At 50.1% G+C, this 15,220-nt stretch overlaps 1 protein-coding gene across 1 annotated transcript in view; it reads right to left on the bottom strand.

Annotated features, from left to right (window-relative positions):
* The window catches only part of LOC137149438 (IgGFc-binding protein-like), a 185,650-nt gene that overhangs the window by 95,307 nt on the left and 75,123 nt on the right, over positions 1 to 15,220 (bottom strand). Inside the window, exon 20 of the mRNA XM_067542955.1 lies at positions 2,372 to 2,391. Within this exon, the coding sequence (XP_067399056.1) occupies positions 2,372 to 2,391 (20 nt within the window). The remainder of the gene's footprint in view (positions 1 to 2,371; positions 2,392 to 15,220) is intronic.

The raw sequence follows: 15,220 nt of genomic DNA, 5'->3' as shown, positions 1-15,220 counted from the left end.
CTGACTAATTTCTGGTAAATTCTGTAAATATCCCATACGCTGCCAAGTCCTGATTAGCCAATACGCCTCTGCTTGGACCTTCCCCCCCTCCCCCTCTCCGACCCATGCCAAACAACTACAAAAAACATTTCACCAGTTGAATTCCTGAGATACTGGGTTTTTTGGAACTCTGGAGAAGGAAATAAATTAGTTTCTCTAGCCTGGTAAATTACCACTGTCCTGCTGATGATTATAGAGTGCACAAGAACTAACGTGTGCACAGCCTTCAGGATAAGAGTTGAGCCAAGGGGGCGACAGCTCAGGGCACTGCTGCTTTCGCCTCTTGTATAGTTTGGATCTAGGTGGTTCACTTCAAACTCTGGTCTTGCTTAGTGTCTATGGGAGTTTAGCCAGTGAGTCCTGAAAAACTAGGGTGTGGCAATTGCTCTTGGTATAAATGAAAGCCAGACTGGCCAGGGTGATGGGCCTCTGGGGGAAGAGGAGGGCCAAGGCTGGGGAGAGGAGCAGGGTCTTATGGCCCCCTCCCTTCTACGGAGATTCGTGCACTCCTGCTGGGGATGCCCAAATTGGCAGGGGTCCCTTTGCACAGGGCCCATGGGCCCGTGCATTTATCCACCCCTGGTTGACTGCATGTGGATCCTGGTTGCAGACATTTGTGAGAGGGCAAAGAACTTAAGAACAGCCATCCTGGGTCAGACCAGTGGTCCAGCTAGCCCAGCATCCTGTCTTCCAGCAGTGGCCAATGCCAGGGGCTTCAGAAGGAATGAACAGACCAGGGCAATTATCGAGTGATCCATCCCTGTCCAGTCCTAGCTCCTGGCAGTCAGAGGTTTAGGGATACCCGGAGCATGAGGCTGCATCCCTGCCCATCCTAGCTAATAGCCAGTGATGGACCTATCTTCCGGGAACGTCTCTCATTCTTTCCTGAATCCAGTTATACTTTTGGCCTTCGCAACATCCCTGGCAGCAAGGTGCCCAGGCTGACTGCGCATCGTGTGAAGAAGTACTTCCTTACGTTTGTTTTAAACCTGCTGCCTATTCATTTCATCAGGTGATCCCTGGTCCTTGTGTTACATGAAGGGGTAAATACCACTTCCCTGTTCACTTTCTGCACACCAGTCATGATTTTATAGACCCCTGTCATACCCCTCCTCAATCATCTCTTTACCAGTCTGAACCGTCCCAGTCGTTTTAATCTCTCCTCGTACAGAAACTGTTCCACACCCTAATCATTTTCCTTGCCCTTCTCTGTCCTTTTTTCAATTCTAATATATCTTTTTGTGAGATGGGGCAACCAGAACGGCACATAGTCTGCATGGTTGGGCGAACCCTGGATTTAGATAGCGGCATTATGATATTTTCTGTCTTATTATCTATCCCTTTCCTAATGGTTCCTAAAATGCTGTTGGCTTTTTTGACTGCCTCTGCACATTAAGCAGATGTTTTCAGAGAACTATCCACAATGACTCCAAGATCTCTTGCCTGAGTGGGAACAGCAAATTTAGACCCCATCATTGTGTACAGATAGTTGAGATTATTTTTCCATGGTGCATACCTTTGCATTTAACAACGTGAATTTCATCTGCCATTCTTGTCGCCCAGTCTGAGGAGGCCCCCCCATCTTGCAGAGAAGTTGGCAAGACTTTGTCCAGTGAGGGCCCCTAAAACTGATGGGTGATCTTGGAAAGCTGGTGGCAGGCATCTAGGGGCTTCGGTTAGTTCGTTTTCTCTGCAGTGCTTTTACTCTAAGAACAAATGTACGTTGCTTTGCGAAGGCTGGTTGGTAACTGGCAGACAGCCCCTGGAGAATGATTCACAACAGGGTGTTGGACGCTTGGCAGGCAGGCTCAGGAAATCACAGTGAGGTGCAGAGGGATTGCAAGCTGAAGCCCTCTGTCTGAAGGGAGGGAGATACAGGGCTGTGCCCGAGAGGTCTCTGAAGGCCAGGACCCTGAAACTTTAAGTGACTGCACTCAAGGAAGACCAGGCAGGGTGCAGTTAACTTTGAACTATGACAAAACCTTCACAAAGAGATAGAGCAGAGCTCTCAATCGGTGTAGTGGTGCTGGGACAACCCAAGGTAGAATATATCTGAGTCAGTGGCTACAGTGAATGTAGTGGTGGGGCTAGGGGGGGCCCTCTGCACCAGAGGAGAAACCTCTCACACCCGGGGTGCAGATGTCACTGAGAACTGTGAACCTAGAGGCAGCTGTATCTCAGTGACGGTGGGCAGTCCTGTGAACCATATTGCTGTTACCCAGCTGCCTCGCCCCAGAAATGGCTGCATTTCAATACCAGGCAAGCAATCGCCCTGTGGTGTTGCCATCTGGCTGGCTGTTACCCAGCTGCACCACCCCAGAGGCAGCTGCATTGTGGCACTGACTGAGTGATCTCTGTGCACTGCTGTTATCAGGCTGTTAGCCACGGGTGTGTGATCTGACTTTGGGGTCAAATTGTAACTGGTGCCCTACATCTGAAAAGACCCAGGCATAGCCCATTCCCCAGATGCCCTCAGCCAGCCAGTCCTCCTGACCTAGCACTGGATTGGGATCAGCATCCCCTAGAAGTGAAAGGCCCCATCTCACATTGTCCGCTCCCCTGAGCCAGTCAGTACCCCCCACCCCAGAGAGGGACCAGATCGGAACCAGCACCCCTTCAACACAAGAGGCCCCATTTCCCAACCCTCTTGAAATGTCGGCCCAGGTGAACCGACCCCTAGTCACATCAGACAGAGCTAGAAGCTGAAGACAGCTCCTCCACCTCTGTGCCTTTACCACAGAGCTAAAACTGGGTCAGGCAGAGAGCAAAGGGTATGTACATACAGACCGAAGATAGCGTTAGGCAACTACACCGTGAAAGCTTTCTCCATTGGGTCTCTTTCACAAGAAGACAGTTGCCCCCTATGCATGTTAGTTTTACTGAGAGGGAAGAGGCAGTGGGTCAACATTAACAGTGTCAGATAACAACCTCCTCCCCCCCCCCCCCACACACACACACACCCCCAAGCCCAGGATAAAAAGAAATACGCAGCAAATTTTTGACATAGCAGATGCCAAATTCAACAATCCCTTTGACAAAGAGCCAAGCTCGTCTTTCATCCCACTTTACGCACAGGCTTGGCCGAATTTGGTTTTTATGTTTTCATCATTTCGACGGCTAAGACGGATGTTTATTGAGAAGCATTTTTATTTTTAAGGATTTCAATTTGCACAACTCGGAAATTCGGAGCAGGGAGCTCAGACAATTCTTTAATGACAGTAGACGCTGAGATTCAAGCTTGATAAACCGTTCATACATAAACTGTCAACGTCCTGTCCAAAGGTAGAAAGTAAATACCCTTAAATCAGCAAATTGTGCCCATTTTTCCAATCCGTTCACTAGTCCACTGGTAACAAGCCTATGCCTTTGGTCTCCCGGGGATAGTTTAAACAGGGCAAACTGCAAAGAACCGGGCAGGCAAAGACCTAAATACTGGTGGTTTTTATTCCATAGGATATACAAAGCCAGCAACAAAGTTTCTGATCACCTCACTGGTCATTCAGAAGACAAAACAGTTTCCTTAAAACTACCCAGCCCTTTGGCTAGCACCCAGACAGCTAAGTCAAACATGACGGGGATTACTGAAAATCTGTATCCATCATATATAAAAAAAGTTCTCCCAATCCGAAAGGATCGAACATATTACCAAATGGGTCAATGAATAGTTCAGATCTTACCCAAATACATGCCTAAAGCCAATGCTTATTAACTAAACTAGTATTTATTAATAAAAGGAAAGAGAGTAATGGTTAAAAGCTCAGTATACATGCACGGAGAAAAATAAAGTTATGTCAGTTTCAAAGCAGAGACGGTAACTGAGTTGCAAAGTTCTTAAATTGCAAAGTCTCTGAAATTACTTGGACAGCTTGGGGAGTCATCAGTCCTTATTCAGAGCTTCCTTCTTAGATATCCAGTGCAGAGAAATGAAGACTAAATAGTCCATACGCAGAGTTAGTTCAGTTTCTCCTATGAGAATCAGCAGGGTGATTCTGGAATCCCTGGTGCTGGAATCCCAATCTTGAGATCCAAACTTTCCCCTACAAGCCTGGACAGATGTGAGATAAAAAGAATCAGGCCTGAAGCTTCCTTTATAGCTGCAAGGGCGCATGCAGGTAACTCCCTCCCGGGGGCTTCGATGAAAGCGATGCTTTGATCTTTATGCAAAGGGGCCTTCCTCAGACAATACAGGCAGCAATAGCCGTTTAAATATCTCCCACAGATATTCTGCTGAGCGGAGAATAGTAATGTACATTGTTCTTTGAAGTAAAACCTTCATTTCCTAAGCACACATTGGTATTGGTTGCATTAGCAGCACAGTTAACAGACAGTTTACTTAACCCTCAAACAGTAATACAGACAAATGATATTGCAACGAAGGTCCATGTAGATGTTAATATTCCCTTTTGAACTCTTACTCAATAGAACAACAGTAATAGACAGGAAAGCAGCTGATCTATATTGTTAACCTCTAACAAGGTATATGTAAACAACATCAAATAACCACCACCAATACACTTGCATATCAAAGCTGTAGTCTACTTGTAAGGAATGACCCTCAGACCGTTTGTATTTTCCTGTAATATGTCTTTAAAAGTCAGATTTAGGCCATGCAACTTGCCAAGTGGCTTTGCCCTTTCTGGCCGAGTGTCCCAAACCTAATTCAAAAGGCTAAATCGCTGGAAGTTGATTCTAAGACGTTCTCAAGCAGCATTTTTCTTACTTTGCCCACCTGTAAATTCCAATTAGCATCTGTGAAAGTACTTTTTCGTGGGAGCCTGTGTGTATGGTGAAATCGACAATTACCAGTAAAAACCTAATCCGTCTAAGCTTGTTTATACAGTGCAGGGTGTCACGAAGGAAAGCACATCAAGCGGTGGGAATATAAGCAAGTATGACACAGAAGCAGCAGTGAGCGTACGGCATCTATTGTCAAACTGTGATGAGGCATTTCAGGCTAGCTATCGGTCTACGGTGCCTGGCGGCTGCACCCCATCCTTCAGTGCGTAGGTCTGTCCCACCGGGCAGGTCACTTTCTCACAGATGAATGTACCTCTAGGGAAGCAAGTGACATCCTCCGTGCAGTTAGCAGAAGGAACAGTGATTGAGGGGGAATGAAGTAGGTTCATCAAAGATGTGCCGGGGTAGCTGAGTATTTAGCAAAGACCTGGTGCTAAGGGACTGGAGCAGGAGGTCAGGGTTCAAACCCAAGCTCTGCCACAAAATCCTTGCGTGATCATGGGTAAGTCACAGCCTGGTTCTGTGTCTCAGTTTCCCCATTAAAAAAAGGGGGGTAATGATCCTTCATCTGTGATAGGGCTGGTCAAAAAAGGATCACCAAGAGTCTACCTTCACATATCTCTCCTCGTGGAAGCACCTGCAGCTTCCCACAGACACATGCATCTCCTGACCAACAGGGGCTCTTCATTGCACAGCAAGCCTTTGAAGCATCTCTGTGGGCACAGGTCTGAACCAGACAGGCCAGTGCAGGGGAAATCCCTGGAGCAGAGGCAGAGTCCATAGCGCCTCTTAGCTGGACAAGCGAGGGCTTGATTGTAACGCAGACAAGTTACAGTGATCCGTGAAACACAAATCATGGACACAGTTACCATGTCCCACTCCACAGATCTCTGCTGTGTCTGACTCAGTGCGTGTCTGTGGTGGGGCGTCTGCCCCACACTGGCACTTAAAGGGTTAAAAGCAGCCCTAGGGATGCTGCGTGGTCAGGGCCCCCACCTGGCGGGGGGGAAGGATACACTTTACCAGGGACCGGAGGCCCCATTACTATGAGAAAAAAATTGAGGCTAAATTGTAGATCATGCCTGAGGATATTTATAGAAACTTATTTCCCTGGATCTATGTATCTATTGTCCAGATCTTGGCATTCTACAATGGGGCAAGAACAGTTAAGCCACCTCGCTATCTTGTCCATTGAGTGTGAACTTGCAAGAGAAATTGACTTTGGGGGGCTAATTCATGATTTTGCAATGAAAAAGGCCAGAAAAATAAAGCTTTAAAGTGAATTGGCCTGATTATAAAATGTTTGCAGTCACACTGGTCCATTAAAATAAAAAAATCAAGACACTGCCAGGATCTAATACCTTTATAATGACCCAAAAGTTATAAAATAGTCAGCAAACTTGTAGGACTCTCAGGCTGGGTGTTATGTTAAACAAAAATAGCAAAGGGGGGGGGGCGTTTTTCAGAAATGTAGAATATGTAACAGTAATTTCAGAATTCAAACTTTTTTCATGGCTCATGAGATTGTATGGATGGGACGAGGGATTGTGGGATGTGTGTGGGAGGGGGCCCGTGTTACAAGTTTGTACTGAGCCCGAAAAAGTTATGCTTGGGCCCTGTGCGTGGGAAGCTGCCAGTAGGAGAGAGGCTGGGAGGACCAGCCAATCAAAGGTCAGCAGGCCCGTATAAAATCAACTGCAGGCCAGCACAGAGCAGTGCAGGCCTGGAGGCTGAGAGAGAAGGCTGTGTCTCTTATAGGCTGAGGAACCGGTAGTCCCTGAGGCAGAGCTATGGTTGGCAGGGGATGGGGTGGGATGGTGAAAGCTGATCGTGGTAGGTCCTGAGAGTGGGTGAAGAAGGTGCTAGGCCTGGGGGGAAGTGGCCCAGGGAGATAGCAGCAGGAAGGGGTGCAGCAAAAGGCTGCGATTCACAGGCTCTCTGGGCTGGGACGTGCAACAGGTCCTGGACCTGGCCTGGGTCCCTCCCCCTACTTGTCACTGGGAAGAGGCCGGATACATGACTGCAAGCAAGATATCCTGACACAGACTGAGACAGACTGACATCCCACTTAACGTGTTTCATGACAGCTGCTTTTTACCGCCCCTTGTACCTTGCTCCAGGTGTCTTGATCAAAACACTCCTGTCCGTCACTTCTGTCAAACCCTCTTATCTGGTGTCAGGTCAGGATGCACCGGCTAATCCTTGTGAGTGTGTTCTCGCACGTTCCTGGCATCGGTTGCTTCTCAGGAGTGCCTGTGTTCCAGCCCCACTCACAATCCCTTTGCCAAGGTCATGTGTCGACAGGGAACTTGTAAGCGCATTTTTTAATGCGTGGCCTGACTTCGGTTCACAGCCTCTGGTTCGGGCCCTGCCCGATGCCTTGTGCTCCAGGCCTGCCCTCTCTCCTAACGCAGGTAACCCCAGAAAAGCGACAGCCGGGTGTCAGCGCAGCGTTTTGCTGGTGATCAAGACATCTGAGTTTCAAAGAAGAATCTGCCCCTCTTGGAATAGCACTGGTAGTGGAAGAAATTTAGGACACAGTGGGTGGCTGTGCTCTGGATGGGGAGAGGTAGAGTCTAGTGGTTAGAGCAGGGGAGGCTAGGGATCAGGAATTCTGGGAGAGGAGTGGGGGCTGGTGGGGGGCTGGGAGCCAGGACTCCTGGGTTCTACCCCTGGTTCTTGGGGAGGGAGGAGTGGGATCTAGTAGGCTAGAGCAGCGGGGCTGGGAGCCAGGACTTCCAGAGCCTGATCTTTCATCACAGGATCCTGGAACCAGTCTCAGGGTCCCTGTAAAAGCAAAGCCAAGTGCCCAGGCGTCTGTCATGCCAACTGCTTGAGCTGACCAGGCACGTGGTGTCAGAATGAGTTTCTGGCACCAAACACCCTTCTTGCAACACTCAAGTGTTCCGGGGGAAACCTGCAGTTTTGTCCAAAACGTTTCATTTTCTTTTTGGGAAAATGAAAACATCAGCTTCCTGCCTGAAACTGTCCAAAGCCCGAGGCCAGAGTAGTGGAATTTCAGGGCTCTGCAGCTGAATGAAATCATGAAAATGTTCACAAACCAGAAAACGTTCTGTTAAGGTCAATCATTTTGCTTGGATTTGGGCTGTTTTCCCCTCTTGTATTGACCAGAGAGGGAAGGGAGTGAAGTTCTGAAACGCCCTCCCAAAGGGAGCAGTGGGGGCCAAAAAACTTAACTGCCTTCAAAACTGACCTGGATAAGTTCACGGAGGGGCTGGTATGATGTATATGGTGCATCTCAACTGCTGACAGCAAATATCCCCAGTCACCACTGATGGGAGACTAGATGGGAAGAACTCTGAGTTATGACGGAGAATTCTTTCCCAGGTGTCTGGCTGGTGGATCTCGCCCCCACGCTCAGGGTCTAACTGATCACCATATGTGGGGTCGGGAAGGAATTTTCCCTCAGGTCACAGTGGCAGAAACCCTGGGGGGGGGTTCTCCTTCCTCTGCAACGTGGGGCTGGGGGCCTTGCTGGCTTGAACTAGAGTCAATGGTGGATTCTCTGTAACGCGCCGTCTTTAAATCATGATTTGAAGGCATCAGTAACTCAGCCAGAGGTTAGGGTCTATTACAGGAGTAGGTGGGTGAGGTTCTGTGGCCAGCAACATGCGGGAGGTCAGACTAGATGATCAAGAGGGTCCCATCTGGCCTTAAATCTATGAGACCCTTTTTTAGATGAGCCAGGCTAGACAAGGCTGAGGTACAATAACTAGCTGTAAAGACAGCGTAGAGAAGAGTTCACTAGATTGAGGGAGCCTGTCGATGGATAGGGAGAGAGGCAGAGACCCTGAAAGCTGTGGGCTGGCTGGAGAGAGGCGCAGGCTGTACACAGATTCGAAGCTAGCCCTGTCCACGTTTAGCTAGCCCAGATCCCATGCCAGGGCAGGGAGGGAAGCAATGTGGCTCCAGGGACGTACGTCAGTGAAGGCAGGCTTCCCAGGCAAACCGTGGAGCCCCGCGGGACGAGTTTTGTGGTTTGAGTCTGGCTGCCTCGTTGTTCTGGCCAGAACTGCCCAGATCCTGCAGTGAGGGAGACACCCACGGCTGCGATGGACCAGTGGCAGGGCCTGAGCTGACGGCTCTGGGCCCGATTCCCCCTTCACTCACGCAGAGCCACTGCTCCGGGGCACGTTCTGCCCTGCTGAGCGCTGGGTGTGCTCATTTATACCGACACATCATGTTCCGCAACCCAGCCAGTCCCCGCCCTGGGGTCGGATGGGAGCCGGCACCTCCTAGAGGGGAAAGGCCCTTTGACCCATTCCCCGGCTCCCTCAGCCAGCACTGGGGAGCACCGAGTCTGGGTCTTGTGCCTGTGTCCATCTGTTACCTTCTCTCTCTATCCACCCACTAGGTCCCTCTGTCTGTCGAACTCCTCTTCTCTTCTGTGCCCGAAGAGGCGCAGCTAGCAATGGTGTGATTGCACCCTACTGCTCGCTGCCCCATCCCAGAGCTGAGAAGAGAAGTGATGAGAACGGATCCGACCAGAGACAGGGTAAGGGGAGCTGAGTCCTACCATCCTCATTGGACTCTGTATCAGGGCCCAGCTGAGATCAGGACCCGCGTCATGCCAGGCGTTTTACAGACCCCAACAGAAATCAAAGCCCTCAAGGTCCAGTAGGTGAGAGTGGGGCTGGGAGTCAGGACTCCTGGGTTCTCTCCATGGCTCTGGGAGGGGAGTGGGGGTGTGGAGAGGCACTGGGTCTCAGGACTCCTGGGTTCTATCCCAGTGTAGAAGGGGAGTGGGGTCTAGTAGTTACAGGGGAGGTGAAAGCCAGGGGAGAGTGGGGTTTACTTTATGGGGATTAAGGCAAGGGCTGGGACTGGGAGTCAGTCTGGGAATAAAGACTTTTACTGAGGCTGAAAGAGAGAGAACAATTTTGATAGGCATGCTGGCCCCCATTCGCCACACAAGGTGACACCCTGCTGTGCGCCTCAGTTTCCCCACTCATCCAAAAGCCCCACTAACCCAGCAGGGCCCTTTTGCCCGCTAGTAGTGACACCTTGCACATCAGCTCACCAGTTGGCTGCTTTTTTTTAAGCCAGTGGTTTCCAACCTGTGGTCCACAGACCCCTGCGGGTCCACAGACTATGTCTAAGATTTCTAAAGGGGGCCGCAACTAGCATGTCACGTTTTTTAGGAGTCCGCAAATGAAAAAAGGTTGAGAACACCTGTTCTAAGCAAGTGCTTCTTTGTCAGACACACAACTGGTCTGTGGTTGTAGACTTGGAGGTGGCTAGTTCAATCCCCCCCCCCCCCCGTGTGATCCAACTGGGGTCATTAGAGAAGCGGGAGAACAATACACCTGTTTGTAACCAGATCCGAAAAGCCTCCCCTCTAAGCTGAGTAGCACGGTATTAAATCACTGACCATCAATAATCCCCGAACATTAGCTTGCGAATCCTCTTGGAGGGCCCAGGTGCAAACCTGGAGTCCTCTTCCACTGGCCCTTTAAGAACTGGAGCTGTTTATTCAGCCTGCTTTTTGGAGCTCAGGTTATTTACACAAAGCAAATACCCACTTCACTGGAAAGCTTCGTTCCAGTGCACAGCCCCGGCCAGCTCATTCAGTGACCCGCAGGGGCTGCATTCCTTCCTTGTGCATTGCAAAGTAAACACTGGCTTTTCTTCCTCTTCAGGGCTACCTGCTGAATGGGGAATTGGATAGGGGGCCTTTCCCAGCCTCAAGGCAGGGCACTGGCTGGCTTGGGGTGGGGGGAGGGATAAGATATGGGGCCTTTCCCCTCTAGGGGATGCCACCTCTGATCTGGCCCCAGGGCGGGGGACTGGCTGGCTGAGGGGGTGGGGAATGGGGCGCAGGGCCTTTCCCCTTCAGGGGGTGCTGGCTTTCATCCAGCCGCAGGGGGGTGACTGGATGAGTTGGGGAACATGAGGTGGGTATAGATGAGCACACCCTGCACTCAGCAGGGCAGAACGTGCCCCGGAGCAGTGGCCCGCTGTGAGTGAGGGGGGATCGGGCCCAGAGCCGTCAGCTCAGGCCCTGCCATTGGGTGTCTCCCTCACTGCAGGATCTGGGCAGTTCTGGCCCAGACCACTGGGCAGCCAGACTCAGACCGCAAAGTATGTCCCCCGGGGCTCTGCGGTTTGCCTTGGAAGCCTGCCTTCATTGACCCTACTTCCCTGGAACTGCTTTGCATCCCTCCGTGCGCGTCCCACAGGGCATGGGAGCTGGGTTAGCTGAACACAGCCAGTGCTAGCAGGAGGGGAGCCCAGTGTCCATCAATCCTGGGAACAGAAGAAGGATTCAGTGCAATGGGATCCGAGCTGGATTGTGACCTCAGTTCCCCTGGAGTCACTCCCCCCCCTGATTGCAGTGGGGCAGGGCCGGATTCTCATCTCAGGCGCCTCAGAATCATTCCAGAGTCACCCCCTGACTGCAACGGAGCTACAGCTGATAGACCCCAGCCGGGGACCTGGCCCCAGTGATCCTGTTGGAGCTATGGCCCATTGACCCCAGCTGGGGTCTGGCCCCAGGCTGCTAACAGGGGGTCGTTTATAGCTCTGAGGAGTGACTGTGATTCCCTTTATGTCATCAGGGTCCTGAGCTATGCAAGAGGAGCCCTGGAATCATAGAACCGGAGTGTTGGAAGGGATCGCAAGGGTGATCGAGTGCATCCAACCCCCTGCCAAGAGGCAGGATCTGCTAACCTATAAATGTTCGGAGACGATAAAATCCTGTGCAGTGCAGCTTCCTTAGAGAGCACCAGACAGCAGCCTGGGTGCTATCCCAGCCCAGCACTGGAAGGGGAGTGGGATCAGGAAGCTGGGAGTCAGGACTGTTGCGTTCTAGCCTGGATCTGGGATGGCAGTGGGGTGTAATGGTTAGAGCAGGGTAGGCTGGGAGTCAGAACTCCTGGGTTCTATCTGTAGCTTGGGGAGGAGTCTAGTAGTTAGAACAGGGGGGGTGGAGGGGTATGGCCATCCGGACTCCTGGGTTCTACCCCCAGCCGTGTCATGTCAGCTGGCTCCCTGCCCTGCAAATCTCTGCCTCACATCCCCCCCAGCTGTGACCTGATTCATCATTAAGAGGAAGAAAATCCCCTTTGCTTTCCCATTCAAGCTGAGCAACTGATCACTAGCCAGGCCTGGCACCATTTATTGCCATGCTGCACTTGACCTCTGCAGCTTTGTTCAGTACGTGCTCCCAGGGTGTCACTTGCATTTGCTCTGAACGTCACACCAGAGTGTTTGCGTTGCGGAACTATCCACTCCACGATCCACATGGCAGCGCAAACCACAGACTCCTTCCTCCGCAGGAAGCTCTGATCGGTCCATGGAAAATGCTTTTTTCTACAAGTTTTTGCCAAAAAAAATGGCAATTTTGGGTGAAAATGTTTAGGTGGGGCTGTCAAACCACTCCCCCCCCCCCAAATCAGAGTTAGAGTGGGGGTGTCTGATGATTCAAGGAGCAGAGGCTGTGAGTCTGGTCGCCTGGGTTCTATCCCCAGCACTGGAATGGGAGTGGGGTCTAGTAGGTAGAGCAGAGGGAGCTGGGAGTTTAGGGGATAAAGAAAGTTATTTCCCAGCCAGCTCCAATTTCTCCATATTTTGTGAGAAAATCATGAGCAAACTTTTAGGGCTTGCTACTGGCTTTGATATGAAATTCGAGCAGGAGCAGGGCTCGGCCATGAATTTTATTCTGGTTCCTTTTGTTTTTATGCTGATCTAGAATCGATGAATGACACCAGGAGGGTTTTGGATCTAGTTAAACAGATGCCATTCCCTGTGTAAATGCACTGACACTGGATTCATTTGATTGAGTTGATTTAGCCTGAGGTACTCAGGACTTGTCTACATACCAAACTTGCCCTGCTTTCCGAATGGGGTTTGAAATCGATTTAATTAAACGGGTGCAAATGCCATCTTCAATCAAGCAGTTCTGATTCCCTGCAGTAGAGGGCAGCGTTCACACTTACACAGAGTTCACGGCACTGCCGATCCTTATGTCTCAGTAGTTCATTCAATCCTGGGGTCTCCCAGCAAAGAGACCCAAAAGAAACCAGTTCACTACGTGAGAATCCACAAGATCTCAGCTAGATCTGGTGAGAAAGAGACATTTAGTGACTTCTCAGCAAACTGAAAAGAGTTTTAATTCCCTTCATTTTTCATGCTTTGATTTTTTTTCTTTTTGGAGGAAATGTTTTGCAGAATTGGGTTTTTTTTTTTCAGTATTTGTTTCCCCTTGGAAAACGATAACTGCTGAAAAAGAATTTTGTTTTAATTTTGGTAAAAATCTTCCCATGTGACTAAACCCACCAATCAAAATGGCAATTCAGACCCCTCGAAAAAAACCCTGAAATTAGTGATGGACAGAATTTGTGAACTGGAAAATTTCCCGAGTTAAACTCTGGTTTCACTGCAATGTTTGGTGGGAAAACGTTGATTCTGACAATTTTCCTATTTTCTAATGGAAAAAAGGTGAAAAACCTCCTCACATTTGTCCACGTTGCACTTGCCTTTTTGGAAAAAAAATATCGGTTTTCATGTAGGAAAGTAGTTTCTGCATTCTCTCTTCCTTTTTAAACTCCTTTTCCAGCTTAAAAAAAGATAAAAGGAGGGGAAAAAACAAACTAATGTTTTTCTTTTGTTTCCAAATCCAAAACAAAATGGTATCTTAGGTGGAAACAAAACAGTTTTCATTTTGAATCAAGGTTTTGAAATGGAATTACATTTTTCAGTTCATTTTTATGTCTTGCAGAAAACAAATTTCAAACTGCCAAAGGGGAATTTTTCCCATGGAAAATTTAGTAGGAAAAATTCTGGCCTCCTAAATCTAAAGAAACAAACCAAAAAATCTCTCTATCTACCCCCATATGCACCCATCTCTTTCCCTATATCTTAGACAGACCAATAAGCAACCATTTTTGTTTAAAATTTCTGTAGAAAAATTTCTCCCAAAAAATTATTTTGGGGAGTGGAGGTAGGGAAGGAAATTGAAATTTTTTTATGAAAAATTCCAGTGGGGAGGAGGCCATTTTGGGGTGGAAAATGTTTTTCTTTGAAACCTGCAGCCAGTGGTACTGAAGTCACAAAATGGACTAACAGCAGAACAGACAGAGCTGCCATAGGTTGGGTGCTGGACCAGAAGTCAGGGCTGCTATTCCCAGCTCTGCTACTGACTAACTCTGTGACCTTGGCCATGTCCCTTCTCCTCTTGGTGCCAATATTGCCCTCCCACCTTGCCAGTTTTGACTACAGACTCTTTAGGGCAAGAGATTGTCTCTCATCTGGTGTCTGTGCGGTGCCTAGCGCGATGAGACCCAGATCTTGGACACCAGGCTACAGAACTGCCATGTAGACGCTGCGGTGTGAGCAGTGGCTGGGGCTTGCCCCTAATCTTGGACCCAGGGGAGTGGGTGGGTTTGGGATCAGGCTGCTAGTTCAAGTGACTGCCTGTGTTAGTGTCACATTCATTTTAGCCCTCTGGTAGGAACAGCCCAGGCACATGCCTGTCTGCCCAGCTGCAGCTTACTCATATCTAACGTGTGCCGGCACTCCAGGAAGCTGTGACTAAAATCCTGCTCCACAGGTGTCACCTGAAGACACGGGCGGGGTGTCCCTGGCTATATAAACCCCTCAGACTCCGGTGCTCGGCTGCCCAGGTGCACTGAAGAGGTAAGTCCAATTCTCTCCTCTCTTTCTCACCCCACCGGCCACACTTCGGCTCCGTCTCCCAGGGCGGAGGCTGAACTCCTGGCCCACAGAATTCCTTCTCCCATCCCTGGGTCTCTGAGCTCCGGGGGCGTCAAACGGGCTGTGGGGGCCAGCAGGGAGAGGCGCAGGATGCGAGAAGTCGGTGCAGACGCAGCCAGCCAGTTGCTGTACACAGACAGCTGGTCCCAGAGACACACTAGAGAGCTGGACCCAGAGGATTGAGAGAAAGGAGGCTGAAACCAGCCAAATGAGGCTCCCAGATCCCTGCTTCAGTTCCCAGCTGAATGGCCCCTCGCTGCCCAACTGATGGAGACACCCGCGGGTCCAGGCGAGGTCCCTGGGGTTCAGGGATGCCCAAAGTCCCCCAAAAGGAGGGCACTGAATGAGGGGTTGGGAGTTTGATGTTGAGTCGGAAAACAGCCGATTAGATAGACAGACACACAGAGGGGTGTGTATGGGGGAGAGGAAGAGGGTGGATAGATAGATAGAAAGGTGTGTAGAGGGAGGGAGGAGGGTGAGAGACACACAGAGGGGTGTATGGGGAGGGAGGGGGTAGATAGACAGAGGGGTGTGTAGGGGGAGGGATAGATAAGGACATAGATAAAGGTCAGACAGTGAGTCCTGTATCCCAGACCTCCCCCCCCACCACCACCACCTAACCACTAGACCCCACTCCCCTCCTAGAACTGGGGAGAGCTTTCACCACTAGCTACTCTGTGATACCCTCACAGCAGGTCAGGTCAGAAAG

The sequence above is a fragment of the Emydura macquarii genome, unplaced genomic scaffold (assembly GCF_026122565.2).
Source record: "Emydura macquarii macquarii isolate MOO-44397 ecotype Brisbane River unplaced genomic scaffold, CSIRO-AGI_Emac_v2 contig_746, whole genome shotgun sequence".
NCBI lineage: Eukaryota > Metazoa > Chordata > Testudines > Chelidae > Emydura > Emydura macquarii.
This window is presented reverse-complemented; position numbering and strand designations above follow the sequence as displayed.